Below are 25,247 nucleotides of genomic sequence, written 5' to 3'. Positions count from 1 at the left end.
GTCAAATTTGGTCCTGTTAAGCTTAATTAAGTTATTGTTTCTTAAATAAATTTACCTACCAATCTTCACCCAATAAAATTTATTTCCCCTTAATAACAGTCCACTTGTTGATTTGTCAAATTGAAAGCACTTGTAGGTCGGCTGTGGCTACCTTTTATTGGAGCCATGAACCTTTCTCATATTCATTGAAAATATTATTGCATAGATGGCTCATTGGGTAAGGGTTCAAGTGGGTTAGGGTTCTGAACTGGGCCCAAACGAAATCCCACTTGAATTTTTGGATATGACCATTGGTTGAATGCAAGTTTGTTTCATACCATATGGTTTGTTATATTCGGATCTGGATTTAGAACTGGATAACAATTTAGCTACGGATTCAATATAGAAATAGTCTACCAGTAACCTGACGCGTTCTTTTTTTTACAAGACAACGAGTAGGGAAACAGAAATGCATTTCATTAAAATCAAAACTCTCAAAACTAAAAATAATATTATTAAAAAACCTAAAGATAGCATGCCAAAAAGCGAGATAGGGAGCTATTGAGATTTACCCATCAGCAATCTCAATTAAAAATTATAATGGTTTATTGTATTTTTAAAATGGCAAAACTGTCTTGAGATAGAGAGAGAATGCCTAGTTAAAACAGTACCTAGTACCTACTCATTTTTATAAAAATATACAAAGAACTTCATGTATATAAGCATATAACATTTTTTTTCTTTGAAAAAGAGTTGTGAATGTGACAAAAATTTAAGATTTAGGAATCAAATAAAGCAAAATATACCGTCTCATGTCCTTTTAACGGTGTTTATGTGACCTAGCAGAATATGATTCCAATGAGCCCAATTTTATTAATCCAAAGGCGATTGTGTTCATGGAATTAGTTGGCAGTGGAATCTAATTCCATTCCATTTCCACCAACTTCAATGGTTAAACTGCTCATTGGATACGTGTTGGATCATACTAAATTCTATCTGAACCCGAAATGCACGTGATGAACCAGAGTTTGGGTCCGAATGATATCCAGTGAAGTAAGGATGGATACCAACAGCAAAAAAAAGTCTAAAACAAGCTTTCTACACGTTAAAAACTCCAAGGATCCAATTTGACACAAACCTAGACATATGTCCTGTCTAAAATATCGATTTGAATACAGTACAGATCTTTAAAATAATCCAATTAAGTAAATCAGAATCCAATCCAAATGCACATTTGGGTCTCACTTTTAGGATCTCTATCCATAAATAATGTCAGATTTCAATCAGATAGCCGGTTAATCTCTCACTATTCACACCCTGTATTCGACAGGAATGTCAAGGGATTGGGTTTGGGTTTGGGTTTGGGTTTGGGTTTGGGTTTGGGTTTGGGTCAGACATCTAAGTAATCCAAATCTAATTAGTTGGCTTCAGTAAAGCAATCAAAATCCCAATTGAATAATAATCGGATACAGGTTTGGATTTATTATGAAGATTTGCATTCAAATCTAAATCCAAATTCAAGTCAGATTTGGATTTGGCAGATAATCCAACCCAATTACATATATAAAATATATCCGCCCAGCTAATCAAATGCAGACTTGGTTTATCTTTTTTTCCATCCGACTGGACACGTTTGGAAATGAGAAAATGCTAGGAAAATTTGGAATTCGGAAAAGAAAGATTTCGGTACCTGACTCCGTGTGGGGCAATCTCGTCATTTCACTGGTACAAAGCTCACAACCCCTTTCATTTCGCCGAAAAAGAAGGAAAAACTGAAATGTCTCGCAAGAAATTTCAAAACGAGGATACAGCGGCTAAGCCAAGCCGTGTAGCCGAGCCGATCTGGATTGGACACGTGGCAAAACATGAGAGGTCCATCTGTCATCAGGGGAACGAGGGCAGGCGCCACGCCAGAGGCCTCTTCCTGTCGGACTCCAAAGAAAGAAAGAAAACCCTCTAAATTCTCTTGCGAAACCGCCTCTCAAAGCCGCTTCCCGGCAAGTTGTCGGACGGAATTTCCAACGCTCCGGCGAGTCCCCCCCCTCGCTTCCGTATCGTGGCGGTCTCTCTGCCCACAAGGGAATCGCCTCCCTCCTTGGCGATGTATATATAAGCGCCTCCTCGGTACCTCTCTCCGTCGCGCGATCGCCGCACGGGTCTCGAAATCTCCGGCCAGTTTCCGACAATTACGGGGGCGGCTGCGGTTTCCGGCGATCTTCGGGCTCCCGGAATCGTCCTTCCTTGCAAATCATCGCTGTCTATCTTTTTTATCGTGTGGAGGAGAATTGGACGGTTGCGATCGGCGGTGTCCGGCCGGTTAGGTGCCGGAACTGGATTCGGCGGTGGATGAATGCATCCGTTTTGCTGCGTGGCGTCCACTCTTAACGGTGAGCGGAATCCGGCGACGGATCCCGTCGAGATGCCTGTGAGAATGGAAGGCGGAGGGGAGCGGGGTGCGATGAGCAGGGAGGCGTCCCTGCGTTCGGTCTCGATCTCGTCGGCCGCCGGACCGGGGGATGTCGGTAACGGGTTCCATCTCTCTTCAGCGGGCGATCATGGCCGGCTCTGGCTGGCTGATTTCTCGCTGAGGGGGTCGGTCCACGAGAATTCCGATCTCCGCGAGGTGAAGCTCAAGAACATCGTCGGGAATGGGATCTCCGGGATCCTCCACAAGTGGGTGAATTACGGGAAGGGGTGGAGGCCTCGGTGGTTCGTTCTCCAGGACGGAGTGCTCTCGTATTACAAGATTCATGGTCATCACAAGATCGCGGTGAATCAGGAGACGGAAAAAGGGTCCAAGGTGATCGGGGAGGAATCGCACCGGTGGATATCTAAACACAGGCATCGAAACAACCATCATCATCCTCAGAACAATCATAGCCAGAGCGCGGATTGGCAATCGCAGAGAAAACCTTTTGGAGAAGTTCATCTCAAGGCACGGTCTTCGTAATCTTTTCTTTTTTATTTCGTGTTTTGGTTATGATGGGATAAATCGGAGTCTCTGAGATCTCCCGTGTTTTTCCTAGTGCCGCTGCTGGTGATCATGTTGTTATTGATATTGTTGTTTTGTAAAATGTGCGTTGGGGTCTTTGGTTTTATCTCACCCGCATTTGGGGAAAGCGTCAAGTTGGAGACAAAGCCTCTGGAATGACGGGAAGAACTCCATATGATTCAGCTAGCTAAATGGTTCTTCGTTTCACTGGAATTTGTATTTCAAAAAAAGACTTCTTGTTGCGTTGACCCGAGGGAGGAGGGCATGATTGATGCTGTTAACTTGCAAGTTCAATTCAAAGGCATTAAAAATTTTCAAACCAGAAATGATTAAAAAAAGAAAAACGAGGATCTTCCTGGTTTGATTTCACTGGATTTGTTTCTTTTTGTTTTTCAAAACTTCTTGTAGGGTTGGCTGGAGAAAAGGGGCGTTTGATGTTGTCATCTTGTTCGTTCAAAAGTATAGGCATTAAAAATTTAAACCAGAAAAGAATAGAACGAATTAAAAACGAAGGGGTATTTCTCTTCATTTTCTTGTCTTTTAGTTGCTAATTTTCAGGCCTGGATCTTAGTTTTGATTACTAAGTCCAGCTTTTCGCTTTCTGGTTTTTTTTGGAGCAGAGGGTGCGTTAAATTAGTCAAGACCAACGTGATTCAACTAAATATTTGGCACTTCATTCAATTTCTGAAATTTAGAGATTGCGATGATCTATTGTCTTCTCTTTTCTTTTACCTGATTGGATGTAATGGTCTTTAAGTTCTTTGGTTACTCCGGTATGCAATTACCAGTGATGCCACAAACGTCTTTTTGGTTTCCTCTTTGTTCTAATGTTTTATTTCTTCTCTGATCCTGATGGGTGTTCTTTAGGTCTCTTCCATCAGAGAGAGCAGATCAGATGACAAGAGATTCTCAATATTTACTGGAACCAAGAGGCTGCACTTGAGGGCTGAGACACGAGAAGATCGGTCGGCCTGGGTGGAGGCTTTGCAGGCTGTGAAGGAGATGTTTCCTCGTATATCAAACAGTGAACTTATGGCACCCGTAGATGTGACTGCAGTTTCCACGGAGAAGCTCAGGGAGCGATTGCTGGAAGAAGGGATCAATGACTCTGCTATCCTGGACTGTGAACAAATTATGAGGACCGAGTTTTCAGCTTTGCAAAATCAGCTGATTCTTCTAAAACAAAAGCAGTCTCTCCTCCTCGATACTCTGCGACAGCTAGAGGTGTGATTTTGCTGTTTCACAAAGTGATCTGTTTTTTAAGTTTTACCTGATTATATTTTGTTGTATTGTGTTGATCATGTTCTTATGATTTTATTTCTGGAAACAAATTATCCATCTAAGAGTTGAAATATGTCTGTTCTTGCACCCTACAGTATTTCCATACTGTTTAAAAATCTAGAAAATACTGTTCATTTTGTTGGAATTTCCGTGTGATGCTTCTTGGTTAGTCATAGCTGGAATTGTTTTGTTAATACCACACCATAAAGCATATGCATGTGAAGGTATTGATGGAAATTGCAGCAAATAAGGCTGGAGGTTGCCAATGAACTACCTAGTGAGCAGTCTGTTCTCTCCATGAGTGAACTAGTGTTTGTTATGATAATTTAGGACTTCCAGCTAAAATTTTCTTGAGTTAGTCCTGTTTATCACATACGTGCCAAAGGTGACTCTGGTAAGTGGATTCAGGCATTTATTATCAGTCAAAAGGATGTGAAATTATAAATTTTGTTTGCGGTAAGTTGGTAACTGCTGCAAGAAAACATGCAGAGTACCTGATCCTGTATTGGTTTGAGTGAGGTAATGTAGGACACTTTTTTGGAAAACAGCAAACCAGGAAAAAGTTTTATTGCAGTCAATTAAAAAAATGTAGCCTGCCTGTCTTTCTGGTGAGAAGAATGTACTATCTTCTGCTTGTAAATTTGTAATTAAAATTAATACTTTCATGGAGGAACCAGTGGACATCAATTTGTTAAAGCAATGCATGCTTTATTTGTTTTTGTTTTTTTTTTGGGGGGGGGGGGTTGGGGGGTGGGGGAGAGGGGGGTGTCTTTCCCCTATATGATACAAACCATAGTCACAGATATCGGCAATATTTTGAAAATATCGCGATATGATGGAAAAACGATATAAAAGGTAAAATATCGTGATATTTTCAAAATATCAGAAATTTGTATATATCATGATATTATTGCGATAATATCATGACATTATCAATTTGGTTTACTTTTTATTTATTTTTTACATTTTAAATATGTTTTTCTTATTTTACTTATTTCTTTTATTATTTATTACTTTTTTGTCTAAACATGAAATTTTCTTACTTATTTTTGTTATTTTTTAATTTTTTAAGTCCTGAGATTTTCCCGATATTTTCCCAAGATTTATCACCAAACCGATAATATCGCGAGAAATAGCCTGGCTGAGATATAGCCGATACCGTTATTTGTGACTATGATACTAACAGAGACAAATCTAATATTGCATAACATTAACCTGTTCATATTGGAGAATGTTTGGATTGGTGGGACTTTGAATCTCATAGTTGGAATTTGGAACTGACAATCCAGTGTTTGGAACTTTGGACTGATTCAATATCTGGAATATGCTACCCAAAATTCTAGATCTTAATCTCTTGCTGAAGTGGATTGGAGTTCATGAACATGGACTCTGTATGAAAAGCCATCCATCCAGTAACTGAGTTTGAGAATCAAATTGCATATGAAATGCAACTCCAGTAGAGCCCAGCTCAAAGTCTCCACATATGCTCTTGGATTCTATTGACATGGATCTGTTGTTATGCTGTCAAACTAGGTTTAATTTAAGAAACAAAATCGCACTCCTCTGTTTATACTGGAATAAAATGCCAAGTTTTAGGTTTAGGTACCTTATTTTACATGCTACTTGTTTCTGATGGCACATATTGGTCCTAATGTTGACACATGAATCGATTGCTACTCAACCAAACTTGATAGAGCAGGAAAGGAATGTGGAGGTCATACACAGGCGGAAGTCATGACTAACTCCCAAATTGAAGACGTATGGGATGCTTAAAATTTAAGACAACCCTGGGAATAGGGACAGTTCTTCATGCGGGAACCAGTCACTGCACAGGGAGATGCATGAAGTGGAAGTCAGTCAGTGCCAACAAGATCAAATGAGAAGTACAAGATCGTTGGATACTTCAGGGAAAAGTGATGAGATGAATCATCCCAGAAGATGATATTAAGTATTTTGTATCGAATCTTTTATTCATTTATTTTTCTGTGTGTACTCGGCTAAGTCCCGTTCTTACAACAGTACTTCAAAATAATCAAATTATGTTGTTAACAATTTTGACAAATTTGAAATGTGTATATGTATATAAGAATTACTTGTTTTCTCAAGTGTGGCAATTATGAACTTCTTGGAAATTTTGGGATCTTGGTTGTCACTGACTATGGCTGATTTTAGATGTAGAACATACTTCAATTTTTTTTTCAGCAAACTAAAGAAGAAAATGCAAAGCAAGTGCGAAATAGAGAGGGTCAAGCAGTCAGCCCATGGTAAAACTAGAAAGAATTAACTTGCAAAACTTCAGATTTGCAACTTATTCTATTCACTCCAATATTTGTCCATAAATTACCATATTCTGCTTATTGAGCAGCATTGTTTGCACAGTTCTCATGTTTTGTATCCTGTGTGTTAGCACAAAATCTTGTTTGGCAGTAAACTTTTATATTTACCAATCTGGTCTTATATTGATTTCTTTTTCCATTTGCTAACTTTGGTAGTGCCACAGATTTGTCTAAGAAATGGAATTATGTCCTGTAGACAGAAAAAGTTGATTTGGAAAATACACTTGTGGATGAGAGCCAAAGACAGTTGTTGGAGCATGAAGCATCTCTTATACCTAGAAATGACAAATATAGTGGTATGTTCTTATGAGAGAATCTCTAATACTTTGAATATTTGTCTTGTCTGCTCTGTCATCCTACAACAAGCTCTCATTGGAAGCAAAATCTGTATTCTAAAATTTTATTTGCATATTGGGAGTGAAAAAGACTTGGATAGTCATTGATTTGCTACTTACATACGTCTATGGTAGTTTTGATTTTTTATTGATATATTTTATTTTATTTTTCTTGAAAGGGATCTGCATAGTTTGACTATTACAAAGAGAGTGCTTTCAGCAGACAGGCATAGTGATTTTTACTTTTTGATTTGTATTTTATGAATTAGTAGAATTATTTATCTGTCAAAGTGTTCTGGTGGGTCATGGATCTATGATATAACTGAAGTAAAATGTATGTTTTATTTAGTTTATGTCCTTGGTTGCCTGTATGCAGAATGAACTTGTGACATGCATTGTTTCTTCCTGATATTGGGATCTTGTGTCTCTTGTCTTGTGTAATCAAGTATGCGGAAAATATAAACAAATGCCTCTTAAGGGCTTACAACAACACAATCACAAAGTGCACAAGCACAAGTCCACGATGGGACAATACAAGAGCCAATAATGGCAACACAAAAAGATAAAAAAATATGATTTTATTGGACATATGCTTGAGCTTCAATCATTGAAGAATGAAGAAAGGGGAAACACCCCTATTTATATGCAAGAGGGAAAAAGGAGATCACTTGAGATCTCCCAATGGCTCTATGGTCAAATGAGCATAGATCCCATGCTCTATTATCAAAAAGAAAAAAATATATATAAAAAAAAAAGAAATTAAAACTATTCCTAATTACAATTTTGTATTACATGTAAAAAGACTAAAATGCCCATATAAGGCTTTACATATTACAAAAATGTTTAATACTGAATATATATACACATAAGTATATATACATACACATATATTTTAACACCCCTCTTCAAACCGAAAGTTTGTTAAGGAGAAAGATAAACCAAGGTGCAAGAAGAGTTTTGGTGAAAAAATCAACCAGTTGATATTGTGATGTAACATACGGCAACTCAATGGTTCATCTCAAATACTCATCACGTGTATAATGACAATCCATCTCAATGTGTTTGGTTCGCTCCTTAGTTGTCATAGGCGATAGGCGGAGCCTAGGAGGTGAACACCCTTAAAAGCCTAGGCGAGGCCTAGGCGGTACCCCAAATAAAAAAAATAAAAAAACCATGCAAATATGTAAAAAAAACTACTAAAATTAATAATAAACATGTATACAACATAAAATCAATAAACAATAGACAAAACAAAATATGTCATCAAACACTATAAGACAATTATATTAAATAACATGCTCAATACATTGTCCAACACAAAACATTTAACATTTAACAACACAATACATTTAACTAAACATAGAGTTCAAAAACATATGTCTATATATAAAAGTCATCTTCATTCTTCAATAGCAAACTTCATTTCAATGATTTTCTCGTTTATTGCATCGTTTAGTGGCTTGAGATGATGATGGTGGGTCATCTTCATCTTCTAAATCAGGGACCACCTCTGACAATTTTTGTCCCACAAATGCTACATGTACTTGTGCCTTTCTCTCATCATATTCTTTAAGACTAGTAAGAAGATAAATTAACAATTAACATATTACATATATATATATATATATATATAAATTTGTAATATGAATTCAGCTTTTCACAAAAACATACATTGTCACATATTACATATATATAAATATATAATATATTATATACTAAGTAATAGTCTAAACATACTTTTGGCCTTTTATAAAAAAATTTACAAAAACAAATAAATAAGAATCAATTTCATAGTCTGAGCCCGAGACCGAGCGAGAAATCAAAAGAAGCCTAAGAATAACATAGTATGACCTTAATGGTGATAATATAATATTTGAAGAGAACACATTAGACCAAGAAGCTTACTCAAAATCCTTAAGACAGATGGTCAATGCTTGATGAATGTGAAGATGTGTCAAACAATAAATTTATTATTGTTTCTTTTAACTTACTCAAGCAAAGATAATAAAAAACATGGAAGAATTGCAAGACCATATCAGGACGGTGCATCAGAACAACATATGTTATTAGTTTTAAATGCATGCACTAAAAGTTAAACAACAAGAAGAGAAATCAAAAGAAGCCAAAAATTACATAGTATGATACACATTAGAGCAAGAAGATTTAAACCATAGTCACAAATATCGATATCATAATATTTTTAAAATATTGCCGATATATGTGACTGATCTAAACTCAGTAGGAGATTTCAATTGACTTCAAAAGTAGAACAATGTACAAAAATATGCACATTATTTCACGTATTAATAAGCACATATTCAATGTTTCAGAAATTATATATCACCACCTAGATTAGGAAAAATCGTGTCAAACAATTTCTTGGATCATGTAAGATTGCAGGGGCAGGCAAAAATTAAATGAATCACTTTTCTTCCTTGCATTGAATCAAGAAAGGAAGAGAGAGCCCGAGACCGAGTGAGAGCCAGAGAGCGTGAGCCCGAGCCAGAGAGAGAGGTACGCATACCTGTAGGTTCTTCTTCTTCGTGCCCTTGCAAGAGATAGAGGGGAGCACACAAATAAAAGGGGGAAAAGGGGCCCCCCCTTTTCCCCCTTTTATAGTCATTGACTAATGTCAGCGACTTAAACAAAACTGACCTAAGCAGTCCCCGTCTAGGTGGAAAAGTAGGGCCCTACCGCCCAAACTGTATCGCCCAGGCGGTGGGGTTGCACTTAGGCCGCCTAAGTGCCGCCTTTGACAACTAAGGTTCGCTCATAGAAGGTGTGGTTGCTCACAATATAAATTACACTCTTATTATTGCAACACACCTTCAAAGGTTTTGAGATTATTGCTCCCATGTCTCTGAGAAGATTTCTTAGCCATACAAGCTCCATAGTTGTCGTAGTCATCGCATGATATTCACCTTCTGTTGATGACAAAGAAATTTTTTGTTGCTTATTGTATCTCCACTAAATTAAAGAGTCTCCTAAAAATACAAATCATTATTTGATGTGCTATGATTTTTTTGAATTTTTACTATTTTTTTATTTTTTCTGAGTTTTTTTGAATTTTTTTAAAAAAATTTATGATACGTTTACGATACGATACGGTGTTACTATTGGTCCGACTGATACGAATAACGATACGCTACTTACAACCTTGATTCAAAGTATTGTCACCATTATCATTCAAGGAAACATCATAAGTTAACTTTTCTTGTGGTAAGAGATCAAATAGAAAAGTATAATCTACTTTCTCTTTCTTCTTAATTTTCTTAAGTTCATTTTCCTTTTCTAAAACAAGTTATATCCTTAGAAACATACAGTTTGTTATTTTTAAAGCCAAAACATCTATAACCTTTTTGGTTTTCTCCATAACCCATGAAGATACATTCAATGGTTTTTGGAGACAATTTATCTCTTGTATGTAAGCTATGTCACACAGACTCTTCTAACAGGGCACCGCACCCGCACCCAGTTGGGTGCGACACTTGGACACAACTTCCTTTGTGTTAGGTGAAGTCAACAACACTGATGTCCATTTCTATCCAAAAGTAGATTCAGTTAACCTTAATCAAGTCCATTTTTATCTATATTATATATATATATATATATATATATATATATATACATGCACACACATACACATAGTGTCAACTTAAAACTATTAAAAATTATATATATACCCTCCCCACACCCCAGACCCAAGTTTTTTTAAAGTGTCGCATCGCTGCATCCGCACCCATACCCGCACCTATATCCGCACCCACACCCGCACCTATGTGACATAGTATGTAAGAGAACAAAACACTTACAACAAAAAACACACAAAGTGAAATCAAGTGTTCTTTCAAATAATTTTTCATATGGAAATACATTTTGTAAGGATGATAAGGGCATTTTATTTATCAAATAGGTTGATGTTAGAGTGGCCTCAGCCTAAAAACTTTTTGGAATATCTTTAGAGATAAGTAGTGTCCTAGTGGTTTCTATAATATGCCTATGTTTTCTTTCGTCTAGTCTATTTTGTTGAGGAGTTTTAGGACACGATTTTTTATGACAAATACCATTTTGTTTTAAATAATTTTAAAATTCATTTGATAAGTATTCACCAACCAAGTTGTATCTAAGGATGGAAATGTTGCTTTGAAATTGATTTTTAACAATCATATGAAAATTTTCAAAGAAAGAGAAAACATCGGATTTAAAATTAAAGAAGTAGATCCACACATATCTGGTGAAATCATCAATAAATATAACATAATATGAATAACCTCCTTTTGATATGACCGGAGGAGGTCCCCAAATATCTGAATGCATATCAATAAATATAACATAATATGAATAACCTCCTTTTGATATGACCGAAGGAGGTCCCCAAACATCAGAATACACTAATTCAAAAGGTCTTTTAGAGATAAAAGTTCTATTAGGAAATGAGATGGATTTCATCTTTTCAAAGGTACAATCTTTGCAAATTAAATCTTTTTTATTACAAAAAAAAATTCAAAACGGAAAAGATACATCTTTGAATATCTTGGATGTTCAAGTCTTTTATGCAAAGTTTCAATATCTTTATCTTGGACATAATTACAAAAAGATCTTGAAGGGAGATTTAGAGAGTTCATGAAGTAGAGATCTCCCCTCCTATGGCCTTGCCCAATGTGCTTCCCGAATCGGAGATCCTGCAATGTGCAACCCTTAAATAAGGAGATTTCATATCCATGATAAAAAATTTGGGAAACGAAAAAAGATTTAAACTCAATTTGGGAACAACCCTAACTTTTGGAACACAAGTTTTGAGAAGAATGTAAAGTTTCAATACTTTGAAGTTGCAAAGATGTTCCATCGGCAGGAAAAACATGAAAAGTTTTTGAGTTAGTGTATAAATCAGATAGACCATTCACATGAGGTGTCATATGAAAGGAAGCCCCTGAATCAAGGATCCAAGAACACATACCTGGAGGAGAGGATGAGGCTATCGCGTCCCCCCGAAGTTGATGAAGATTTGAGTAATTGTTGAAGTGCCTCTGATACTTGAGCAAGTGAAAAATAATCTTCTCCTTTAATCGATTCTTCCCGCTTTGGTGTGGATTCTTCAACGGAAGTCACCTTATTCTTGGAGGTATCATTGAGCTTGAGATAATTGGGTCTTAGGTGTCCCGGTTCATGGCAATGATGACAAATAGCTTTCTTATAGCTATTACTTTAGTTATTATTTTTACTATAATTATTTTGCCTCCCAAAGTGTGGAGGCCTGTAAGATTTCATATGGTTGTCGGGTTTAGAAACTGCCAACACTTCATCCTCTCTCTTAATCATACCAAGACGAATTTTTTCTTAGCATATTTCGGCAATCGCATCTTTCAAAGGAAGTGGTTTAGATCTATGGAGGAGAGAAGATTTAATTTATTCAAATTCGAGCTTAAGCCCATGTAAAAATTGAAAAAAGTGTTTTTTTTCATTTGTTTTCTTCTTAGCTCCACATCTTTACTAGCAACCCACTTGGATTCAATGAGACAACTCATCCCATAGAGGTCCTAGTGTACTAAAATATCGCAGATATTTGGTTCATATTTTTTTTTTTAAGAAAATTGCCTTGTAAGGTCTTTTTGGGTATACACACACTTCGTAAATAACCATGCCTCATTGGTTTTACGTAATTTAGCAATATTAACATATATTATGAGCTCAACATTGTTCATAAACCATGCAAACTTTCTCAATCTTCTACCTTGGATTGATGATCTTAAATAACTTTAATTCAAGCATCTCCTTCTAAGGCTTTCTCGTGATTTCCTTCCAACTTGATGAGCTTGAGTTGAGGCTCCAGGATAGTGCACATTACATATCCCCAAAATTTCTTTCCTTTGAGATTATTTTCCATTGCGGATGCCCACGTCATTTAGTTGGAACCATTTAGTTTGAAGGAGAGATCATTTTTTTGTTCATGCTCCATATTGACTTGATAGAAGAGGGAACAGGGAACGTGGAAGAACACGAAAGAAACCCTCCACTTTGAGTTATCGCAAGTGTAACGCCTCGAAATTTTTAACCCAATTCGATGTGATTTTTTTTTTACAACAGCGGAAAGAATAACCAATATAAGGTTAAGCATTTCGGAACATTACATATGAGAGAAAACTCACACAGGTATTTCATTTCATTATGATATGAACATTTAACTTACCATAAACCCAAGGAATCAATGAAACAGTAAATCAACAATCTCGATCCAATGTCTCGTCCCGCAACCGCTCATAAGTCTAATTGTTTACCTGAAAATGGTAAAAATTATAGAAATTAGACTACCACGTTTAAGTAGGAAAACTGTAACTCTTAATGCAGGTATGTCATGAATCTAGCATGTGATGTGGGTGTCAAAGGTGAATCTCAACATATATCTAAACAAGTAAGCAGTTTATGCAAACGAAGCCAACATTCATATACATGAGTATGTAAACAGTTATACAACAACCATAACTGAGCAAGTAAAGCATCGTGTGCACTATTAATAAGCAAGTGAATGTGTATTGCAACAGTCATAACAATAACATGTACAACTCTCAGATAATTCTTCAACTACTTCATATCTACACATTTCCCAATTTTATATCGTCACTAGCTCAGAATATAAAGCATGTTAAAAAATATAAACACAATACCTCCAATATTTCCACTCACTGTGATACCTAATTTCACTAAATTGTGTTTAAATTATCTTACCCCGCGGGTACGCACGAGCACAGGTGACCATCTCAGAAGAGGACGTTCGGGGGTATATTATTCAAGAGTATTTTATTAACCTGAACATTTTAACTGAGACTGAATCCCCAAGGGAGCGACTAATAGCCGGGAGAATCTCCCAAGGGCTCAACTCAAAACAGGATGCATCCCTAACTTCTGCAGAAGATGTTGAACTACCACCTAGGACACATAGGTAGTCCTGGTCCCTAACTCGAGGACGGGGACCAACGAGCCGCTTCACGCTCGAAACACAACACAAGTCCTTGAAGTTTTATACCACCTACCCTCTCCAAGGTAAGCCTCAAAAACTGGTTTCATTAGTTAATCATTTTTCCGAAGTTCAGGACATTTCCCAACTTCCTTCTACTGCCACAACAGTAGATCCCAACCTTAGTCATTTTACCAAGGTGTATAAACCATCCATATATTTTTTCCCATATTGATTTCTTAATCTTACTCAGAGTGCTTCGGTGCTTTTAAAGTTTAAACCAATCAAGCACACAATAATTACAATTAGGTTTTCATCACTTTTATTAACATAGCACGCAAGCCGATAACTCAAGTACCCGTGTCGGGTAACCCATTCATATATTGCCCTCTTAGGCAAAGCACATATCCATATATCACTATATACTCCATCATATGTGTGAAACCAATATAACAACCCCATTCCTCAACACAACTAACATATTGCATTCTAGTCGTTCAATTAATACATTTTCTGACAAAAAACAGTGTATTCAAATTTAATAACCATTATTAATTCAACCTTGAAACTGATTTGATATAGTCAATAAGATGACATATAGTTATCTTGGATATTAATCAACATGAATCTAATTTTCCTGAGTTAAACCTAGACTTAAAACAACTGTAAACCATCAATCAGCCACAATCATATGCAGCGCAATATATTAACCAAAGATGCTTGGTTTATCAAAAATTCAAACAAACACATTCGGCTGTCCAAAAAAAACAATATAAGGATGTGTGGTTAGAGTGTAACAACCCCCTTGGGCTATCAAAACAAAAGTACCTTGACTTTAGTGACAGCCTTACACCAGCATGGATAACCAAAGCTCAAACAATACATTCAAGAATACGTGGTAATGTAACCATGGAAGCATACCCCAACCATGTCGGGACATGAGCATTCCCAATGTGAGTCCATTATATTTTCACAAACAGAAAGCTGATTAGATAACAAGGTGAAACCGAACATATCATGGAATTCATTTCAATATGACGGAAAGAATTCTAAGAAAACACAAAACAAAATTTCTGAAAGAATAAAGTAATTATCAGATCTAAAGTAGTCCAATAGCCAAGAACCCCATCGGGAAGACCCCGAGCCCCATGCTCGACCTGCGAAATAACTACAAGAAATGGGGAAAACAGGAAAATCTACATTCTTTTAATGTCAAAACCCCCCACACACACACCACGCTCGATCCCCAACACAACCTAAAGATCAAACGTAATAAACCTACATTCGTTCTTCGTGGCTGCCGAGTTTTCCTCAAATCTGGGATCATCCGATACCAAGAGTCAGAAACCCCCAAATTTTGGGCTTGTCCGATTACAAGAAATCGGAACCCCCAATTCCTGATTGATCCGATACAACCATATGTACACGAACCCCAATAGATGTCGCAGCTACCGGAACCCCCAACTTACAGGCTTGGGTTTTCCGACAGCCAAGAACCCCCATCGATGCTTAAGACATGCGGAAACCCGGTTCCCTTCCCTTGACAAACCCAATCAGAGACCGATGTCAGTCGATACCTACAAAAAAAAGCACAGGATCCTACCTCTTTTCGGATGAAAAATAGTTGGAGGTGTCGGCATCCGCAGTTGCAGGTGGTCGGCTTCCTCCGGCGTCGATGCTTCTGCAAGCAAGCGCAAGATCGTCGTCGGTGAGGAGAAGGGGCTCCAGCGAGGTGGGAGGGAAGAGCCGAGAGGGAGGCGAGAGAACAATGAGAGGTGAAAGGGGATCTGCCGAAGGGCGAGGTCCTCTTTCCCCTTTATCGAGCGAAGGTCCCCTCCTTCTCCGAGAATGGCAGAAAAAATGGGTTGCAGCCTCTCTGTAACCCTTCCCCATTCTTCCTGTATTGGGCAAGAATTGCGCCCCCGGCACGATTCTTTGTCTTTTAAATCTTTTAAGATGTGGTCGGGTCCGGGTCCGGCTCCGGGTACGGGTCCTGCGACCCGCGGTGCCGCTGTACCAGATCCACATGGATCCACCTTAATTCAGGTAATGGATCCATAAATTGGATCTGGTTGGCTCCAATATGGATCCAAACCCCGTTTACCCAAATCTTTTATTATATTACTTTTTAATTAAATATTAATATTACATATATATTTTTAATACTCATATTTATATATATATTTCCTTTTGGATCCGGGTAACGGATCCCGGACCCAATATGTATAAAATCACTCAAATTTTACGGGTATTACAGCAAGCACTACGAATCCACAAACACTTTTGAATGCTTTCCCACAATCATGATCTTTATTGACCACTTTCCCAAAAGACCAAGAGCACTATGGCTTTGATACCATGTAATCAAGTATGCCAAAAGATATAAACAAATGCCTCTTAAGGGCTTACAATAATAAAATCACAATTGTGCATGGGACATTACAAGCGCCAATAATGACAACACAAAAAGATAAAAAATATGATTTTATTGAACATATGCTTGAGCTTCAAGCATTGAAGAATGAAGAAAGGGGAAACACCCCTATTTATACAAGAGAGAAAAAGGAGACCATTTGGGAGCTCCCAATATTCACTTTTGTGACTGTTGGGGAGTTCCCAATAGTCACTTTTGTGAGGAGCTCCCAACGGACCAGAGAGCCCATGCTCTATTATCAAAAAGAAAAATAAAAATAAAAAAATAAAAATAAAAAGTGAATTAAAACTATTTCTAATTACAATTTTGTATTACATGTAAAAAGACTAAAATGCCCCTATAGGCCTTTACACATTACAAAAATGTTTAATACTGAATATATATACATACATACATATATTTTAACATCTTGATGGTGCCATTCATTGCTTTACTGAATGCTGTTTTATTATCCTTGGATTGCCAATTAGAACTGTAAAACACCCTGATTAGCTCAAGTGTCATTAATTAATTGATTTCTTCAACTCTAGGCAGTTTCTGGTTTTGTCTTTTCTTTTTCTTTTTGCTAATAATTGTATTGTCCTTAACGGGCCTCAGACTGGCATAAGCCACTGAATTTGCTGAATGAATCTGCATTATATTGAGGAAATTGTTTAAGGTTACACTAAGCTTACTCTTGCCACTTCTGAAATAAAAATTAAACAAATAGTTTATAACAACAACTACGCCTTCATCCCAAAACAATTGGGGTCAGCGATATGAACCAAAAAAGAAATTCATTTTGGGTCTTCCACATGAATCCTTTTCCTCCAATCATTTCTATCCAACGCCATGTCCTCGGTGAGGTTCAAAGCATTCATATCCTTTCCTATCATCTCCATCCAAGTCTTCCTAGGCCTACCCCGACCTCTTTTAACTAATATATTTTCCCATTTCTCCAACCTTCTAACTGGAGCATCATTAGGCCTTCACCGAATATGTCCAAACCACCGTAAACGATTCTCTCGCATCTTATTTTCAATGGGTGCAACACCTACCTTACGTATCTCTTCGTTCCGAATCTTATCTTTTATTGTATTTCCACACATCCATCTAAGCATCCGCATCTCAGCTACACTCAGTGAAAATTAGACAAATAGTTTGTTCAGTGAAAATTAGGACTTACAAAAGGTAAACAGAGAAAAGTACCACTTTTTTGGTGCATATATATCATATGCATGCTAATCATCTCAGGACTTGGGAGAAATGTTTCAATCTTTGTAGTAGGTGTCTAGAGAATGTCTATGATGAATGAGCTGATCGAGCTGAGACCAGCTTGTTCGGACTCGGCTCGTTCACCATTTAACTCAGCTTGGGCTCAACTTGTGCTCGTAATTAGACGAGCTGAGCTAGATCTCGAGCTAACTCAAGTTGTCAACAATGGGATCTGAACTTCAGACCTCTGTCTCTCTCGCATGCCATATATTATAACCAGCTGTACAAAACTGACTTTTGTGATAAATATTGCACTTAAATTCTATATGTTGCATTCTTACGAGCAGCACTGAGCCAAGCACCATTTGTTTGTGCTCAACTCGTCTATGTTTAACAAGTTGCTCGTGACTCAGATCTCCAGCTACACAAACCGAATACGAATGAGTTCATGGCTAGCTGAACCAAGCTGAGCCACGAGCTGCTTGGTTCATTTCCCAGCCCTAAGTGCTCCTGAAGGAGTTATGTGCTGGTAAGGTGAAGTATGTGGTGTGGCATATGGCAGTGAGGTACCTATGACAAAGTTCCACAAGCTCATCTTTGTGTTTCATCCGCTAGCAGAGTTCAAAGGTGACTGTTTGGATTAGAGAAGCAAAAGAACAAAGGAATGCTGTCTGACCTTCAACTTGGTCCAAATTCTCGTGGAAAACATGTAGTTTGACTTGTATTACTTTCCTCGGTAGCTTGAAATAGCATTTTTGTCCAGTGCTTTTTGAAGGAGTATCTTTGAATAACTCTTTTGCTTGTTGATGATTTAACTTTTTTTTCTTTTGACATTGCAATTGTCCTGGGCCGATCTTTCGGTATAGGGTATGTGCAGTGCGGAGCTCTACTGAGTGGAAAATGCATCGAGTGCAGGAATGCGCCGCATGTGTTCGCTTGATCGGTGACGTGCGGTGGTAGCATGGCATGCGATAGGCATCAGTATCGTCATTAGTTCATCGTTATGTGGTGGCACAGACGTAGAGCGTTGTTTGGTTAAGCAGTGCCAGCAGATCAGAGGATGTTGCTTTTGGAGATTTGGTTAAGGACCTCTCGGCTTGCAAGAGATGTCCCACGCGTAGCGGTTGGACGCATCGAGGTGCGTGTGAGTTAGGGCTAATTCCCTCAGGAATGACCTTAGGTGGTTCCAACCGAATATGGTGACTCGGGGCTAGGCGAGTGAATGCCTAGGCACCGGCGAATGAGTCTGAGTGATGCTCTTCGCTATGGTGTTCAATCATCAATCGGTCTTCAGACTGGGGCCGCAAGGTCTTGTTCCTTCGGTGGCGAGGTTTTGCTGTGTCGTGCGCATGGAGTCGCAATACGCTCTATGGCATGCAAGGCTAAGGCAAAGTTTGTGTCTCTTCCGGAAGTGATAACTGGTATGGGGACGGGTATGGGACGGAAGTGATAAAGTGTCGTGCGGCATGGACTACATAGAATACGCATTTTGAAAATGTGCTTGATCAGCTTCCGCTAGGCAGCTGCGCACGGGGTGGTGCGCAAGGCCAATGAAAATGATTCAGCACATGAAAAGGTGTTGGTATGCGGCCTTTGGCCGTTAGGCTGGATAGCTTGGCGCGTTGCGGGTTTGCGAATCATTTTATGCCCGTGACAGCGATAGAAAGACTTGCGGCGGTAAGGAAGGACCGTCGTGCCACACTGGCTTATTGAAAAAAGTAAGCCCGTGACAACAATCGTGCATGCATAAATTCTTAAATTGAAGCAAGGAGGTCCGCAGAAACTAGCCTCAAGAGATGATCCCACTTACACACATAATGGGTCTGTTCTTTATGATTGATTTAACAGTTCGTCTAGACAGAAACAGGACCATCATCCATGCACAGAGTTTGTTTAAGGGTTTGCAAAAATATATTAACGAGTTCTTAATTCATTAAGGAGGTGGTCTACAGAAACTAGCTTCAAGAGATGATCCCACTTACACACATAATGGGTCAGTCTGCTGTGATTGATTCAGAAACAGGACAATCATGCATACACATTCAGAATTTGTTTAGGAGTTTGCTAAAATATAGAAATCTCATGGTGTGATGATTGGTCTACTTGATGGTGGCTGATTCACCAAGTACCTGAGCTTATTCTTAACACTACAAGAGTTGCACATGCCGTAACAGAAGTCTGTTCCTCCTGTTCTGATTGTGGGTCGGGGTCCTGTGTGTTTCTTTAGAGGCATATTTGAAGTCTTACACTTAGGAATACCACCACCTGTCCCAGAATGCAAGAACCTTAAAATATATAGCTTAGTGACTTATCTTCAAATGGAGAGAGAGGGCTGAGTGCTTAGGACACTAAGCTTATGTTCCTTTGAAAGACGCATGGTCCTTTCAAGTTTCTCATACCTTACAATACTAAAGGTGGTTGAAATGAAATGAGGATCTTCCAAACACGAACTTAGATCTGCACGAGAAGGTGTCTAAAAAGACACTAAAGCATAACCCTTAAAAAAGGGTGTAATGGAAAACAAAAGAAATAAAATATTCTTTTATTGATATGAAAAACATCAAATGCTTAAGAAGCATTGGAACTATTTTACAAGAGGGGTTGCACCCTATATATACAAGTTTGAAAAAGGGAAGAAGAGGAGTGCTCTTAAGAAGCTCTCCTTGTAGCCGTTGGAATGGTCCAACGGTTAGAAATGTAATTGTTGGACCATTCCAATGGTTACCTTTCTAGTTAAGTTCCAAGTGGAACTTAACTAGATAAGGTTAGTCTAGTTCTATTAGAACTAGACACTAAAAAATACAAAAATTAATACAGAAAAATAAAATAAAAATACAGAAAAATCTATATAGAATAATAATATAAATATTATTATTATATATATGTTTTACATTTTAACACCCCCCTCAAACTTACGGTATAATGAGTGAAAGTTTGTCTAAGAGGAAGTGAAAACGAGGAGCAGCGAGAGGCTTTGTAAAGAAATATGCTAGCTGATATTCTGAAGTAATATATGGCAGATCAATTGTCCCATGTAGATATTCCTCTCTGACGTAGTGACAATCTATTTCGATGTGTTTGGTGCATTCGTGGAATATTATGTTAATTGCAATGTAGATCGCATTTTTGTTGTCACAACACATTTGTGAAGCTTTTGTTGCTTCAGCTTCCATGTCAGCGAGCAGACGGCGGAGCCAAACTACTTCCATAGTCGTGGTTGCAATGGCTCTGTATTCAGCTTCGGTGGATGATAGAGAGACCTTCTACTGCTTTTTGTACCTCCACGAGATTAATGATTCACCTAAGAAGACACAAAAACCAGTGGTTGAGTGTCTGTTATTGGGATCACCTCCCCAATCAGCATCAGTATATGCAATTAAATCAAGGGAGGAGGAGGAAGACAAGAAAAGTCCCCGTGAAAGAGATGACTGGATGTATCTGATAATACGCATGATTGCTCCCATATGAACAGAGGTGGGAGCGTGTTGAAACTGACTTGCTGTGTGAACAACATGTGCTATATCTGATCTGGTAATGGATAGATAGGAAAGTGCCCCGACAAGCTGTCTGTAAGGGGTAGGATATGCAAGAAGTTCTCCATCATCAATCCTCATTTTAACATTTACAACTTCTCGAGTGTCTACTCTTTTGTCATCAGTAATACCAGACCTAGAAACAATATCAAAAGCAAATTTAATTTGAGACAATAAATATCCTCTTGGAGAATAGGCAACTTTAATGCCTAAAAAATATCTCAATAAGCCTAAATCAGTCATTTCAAAGTGAGATTTAAGAAGTGTTTTGATCATTTCAACTCCCTGTTTATCGCTTCTGGTGACGATCATATCATCCATATCCAAGTTACATGGGTGCGGGTGCAGGTGTGGGGGTGTGGTACTTTCAAAAACCTAGGGTGCGGTGGTGCGACAGGGCAAAAATGTAAATATATATGTATATATATTTGAAGTTTTAACAATTAACATTGTCATAATATCATTCGTCATGCATATAATATATCAACCTAAATATCAATCAAATAAGTAAAGCAATTACATAAATCAACCTAAATATCGATCAAATAAGTAAAGCAAAAAAGAACTAAATTACATACCAAAAGTAATGGATCTTAATAATTTTCTTCTTCATCATCAAATGCATTATTAGAAGGAAGACTGGGCTCAGATAAATCCATGTTTGTCATGTTGAAATCATGGTCTCCCTCAAAGTCACACTCTTCTGGGTTTACATCTCAAAATTTGGATGTTCCTTATCTGCGTTATAAATCCCAATTTGAAAATGTTAAATACAATGAAAGTATATTTAAATAAAAAAAATTAAAAATAAATAATCAAATAACTAAGAGAGCAAATTAGTACCTATATTCATCATTAGTTCGTGAAAGTAGTTGAATATTTGAATGAACATATACTAAATCCTTTGCATGCTTGCTTGTGAGTTTGTTTCTCTTCACGTTGTGGATTTGAGAATATGTGCTCCAATTTCTTTCACAACAAGATGAACTAGCAGGCTGTGATAGCAATCGTAATGGAAGACGTTGGAGAAGAGGTGTTTTTGATCCAAATGTTAACCACCATGTGATAGGATCTATATTATCCTCCTCTCTCGCGAATAATGTTGGTCCATATAATCTCGAAGATGAAAATTTTCCAAACTCTTATGTGACTTGATTTAGAAGATATGCTTTAGGAAAAAGTCTTATCATACACATATTTCTATGTCTTGATAGCTCTGGGTCTAGATTTGGAGGAACACGACCAATACCACTTGCTTGCCACTTTTTTGCATAATATTTTGGATTGAGAGAATGTGTTATAGAATGCAAAGGGGTGTTACTCTTATCCCATCTTCTGAATAAAATTGAATGAATATGGTTAAAAATTTTTGAATCATTTAATGCATGATTTTTTCTTCATGAAAACAACAACTTGTATTTTTTCAATCATATTATCCCATATTTCATAAACTCCGTGAAGCATGGGCTCATCCTTATCAACTTCTCTCAACATTTCCCAAATAGGTTGGGTAAATTGAAGAAAGTATGCTACTTTGTCCCAAAACTCATCATCAACAGTGAATTTCTTAATTTCTTGAGCCTTGACATCATCATCAGCACCACAGAATGTCCAATTTTCATCAGCCACCATGCTGACCAAAGCATTTTTTACTTTTTTAATCATCTTCACCATCACAATGATGGACACAAAATGTGTTTCAGTGACCTTCAACAATTTCAAGTCAGAATGCCTATTAAATATAGCATTAGCACGATGGTGGTTAACAACAAAATTTCTAATGCTTTTGACATTTCTTTCTAAATCTTTAATCCATGAACATAAAACATATACTCTTTAGGGCCAGATTTAAGTTGTGTACTACATAGGGAGTCTAAAAAATATGAGGATAGTCACTCTCCAAACTCAACGCTGCACTTTTACAAACTGGAGCGTTGTCTGTAATAATTTGTACAACATTCTGATCACCCACTTCTTTTATGACTTCTATAAACAACCCCTTCAAATACTCTGCATTTTTATATTCTCCAGATGCGTCAATTGCTTTCAAGAATACTGGGTCACTAAGCAAAAAAGCAATGAAATTGATCTGTAGACGCCTTTGAATATTTGTCCATCCATCAGATACAATAGAAACTCCATTTTGCTCCCATGAATATTTTTAATCTCCAACAACCAATTCACATTTGCCCTCTCTTCTGCAAGAAGTGTAGTTCGTATTTTTTCTGAGCTTGGAGGCATATAGCCACTCAAATTACAAATTGCCAAGGATGTTATTAAATCCTTCCAATAAGGATTTCTAGCTGCATTAAATGGGAGTGAACTAGAATAAAAATACCTCCCAACTTTTCTATCCAATTTTTCTCTTTCATATGTATTGAATGTTGCTTGTATCGTTCATCTACCACTTATATTGACTTTTCTTTTCTTTTCATCATCTTCTTGGTGGCTTGCAAATGGCACACTAACTGCGCAAGAATCGTTCATTGTCTTTCTCTTCTCATATTCTTCTTGTATTTTCTTGTATTGTCTTCGTATTGCCTCATCAACTTTTCTACATCCTGGAATGCCATGTCCTGGTATCTTCAACAAATGAGCCTTCACTCTTGTGTAAGATCCAACAAAATCTCTTTCACAGAGCTTGCATCAAAATCTCTTGTTTCCACCACCTTCTCCCGTTTTTGCAAATTTATCTACATGTACCCATAGTGGCCCCACCTCATCAGTCTCACTACAACTATCAGCAAAACTCAAATGTTGGGATGAGGATGACGCAAGTCCTTTCCCTTTATCCGTCATTTTTATCCTGAAAAGAAAAATACATTCAAAATTTCAAATCAATTATACAAACATTATCTTGATATAAAAATATAATATATATATATATATATTATATCTCCTGCCAAAAACAGGGAGGGACTCAACCCCTCCCCTGAAATAAGAGGGAGTAGGGAAGGGGGCTCGACCCCTCCCCTACCGACCCAACAAGAGAGCGAGAGGGGGGCTCGACCCCCTCCCCTGCCGAAAACAGAGAGTAGGGGGGGGGGGGGGGGGGGGGCTCAGCCCCTCCCCTGCCGACCCAACAAGAGAGCGAGAGGGGGTGCTCGGCCCCTCCCCTACCGAAAACAGAGGGAGTAGGGGGGGCTCAGCCCCTCCCCTACCGACCCAACAAGAGAGAGGGGGGGGGAACTCGACCCCTCCCCTGCTGAAAACAGAGGGAGCAGGGTGGCTCGGCGCCTCCCCTGCCGACCCAACAAGAGAGCGAGAGGGGGCTCGGCCCCTCCCCTGCCAAAAAACAGAGGTAGCAGGGGGGGCTCAGCCCCTCCCCTGCCGACCCAACAAGAGAGCGATTAGGGGGGGGGGGTCGGCCCCTCCCCTGCCGACCCAACATGAGAACAAGAGGGAGCAGGGGGGCTTGGCCCCTCCATTGTCGACACAAGAAGAGAGAGAGAGAGAGGGAGCTAGAGGGTACCTGCGACAAGGGAGAGGAGGAGATGGTGTCGAGCAGAGGCGTCGGGAGGACTCGAGTTGAGCTGCGCAGGAGAGATTAGGGCAACAAAAAATTTTTTGCCCTAATCCTCATTTTTCATCATTTTTTTTAACGGCCGAAAAATTGAACCAAAATGACCCAGGGTGCATTGACCGCACCCGCATCGCGTCGACGCGGGTACGACACCTGCTTTGCCGAGTTCCTGTGACTTAGATCCACATAGAGAAGAAGCACAATGATTTCTGCATTAGAATTCTTAATAAACAAAGCAGTGTGAGTTAAACAAAATTGAAAGCCAATATCAATCATAACCCGACTAAACCTATCATACCAAGCTTTTGGTGCTTGTTTAAGTCCATAAAGGGCTTTATCCAAGTGAAGGACTTTACCCTTAGGAATACTAAGACCTGGAGGGGGTTTCATGTATACTTCTTCAACTAGCTTTTCATTTAGAAATGCATTTTTGACATCCATTTGGAAGATAGACTATTTCTTGATGGAGGCTAAGGCAATTAAGGTTCTGATTGTTGTCATACGAGCCACAGGGGCTAAGGTTTCTTCATAATCAATGTCATATTCTTGGGCATACCCTTTGTCTACTAATCGGGCTTTATATCTTTCAAGGGTGCCATCACTTTTGGTTTTTATTTTATAAACCCATCGACATCCTATAGTTTTCTTGCCTGGAGGAAGATCTTGAATAGTCCATGTAGAAGCCTTT

At 38.3% G+C, this 25,247-nt stretch overlaps 1 protein-coding gene across 6 annotated transcripts in view; it reads left to right on the top strand.

The window, feature by feature from the left end:
• Positions 1-1,952: 1,952 nt before the first annotated feature.
• The window catches only part of LOC149846761 (oxysterol-binding protein-related protein 1C-like), a 45,476-nt gene continuing 22,181 nt past the window's right edge, over positions 1,953-25,247 (top strand). For 4 of the 6 annotated variants that reach the window (XR_016430314.1, XR_016430315.1, XM_089996546.1 and 1 more), the window contains exons 1-3: positions 1,953-2,914; positions 3,839-4,195; positions 6,785-6,884. Coding sequence is in view for 4 of the 6 variants with exons in the window: in XM_089996546.1 (XP_089852672.1) it covers positions 2,330-2,914; positions 3,839-4,195; positions 6,785-6,884 (1,042 nt within the window). In the remaining 2 variants the exon portion in view is untranslated. Of the gene's footprint in view, positions 2,915-3,838; positions 4,196-6,752; positions 6,885-25,247 lie in introns of all 6 variants that reach the window. The other 2 variants (XM_089996545.1, XM_089996543.1) reach the window with 2 other exon arrangements.

This window comes from Nuphar pumila, chromosome 2 (assembly GCF_984573655.1).
Source record: "Nuphar pumila chromosome 2, dmNupPumi1.hap1.1, whole genome shotgun sequence".
In the NCBI taxonomy this organism is placed as follows: Eukaryota; Viridiplantae; Streptophyta; class Magnoliopsida; order Nymphaeales; family Nymphaeaceae; genus Nuphar; species Nuphar pumila.
This window is presented reverse-complemented; position numbering and strand designations above follow the sequence as displayed.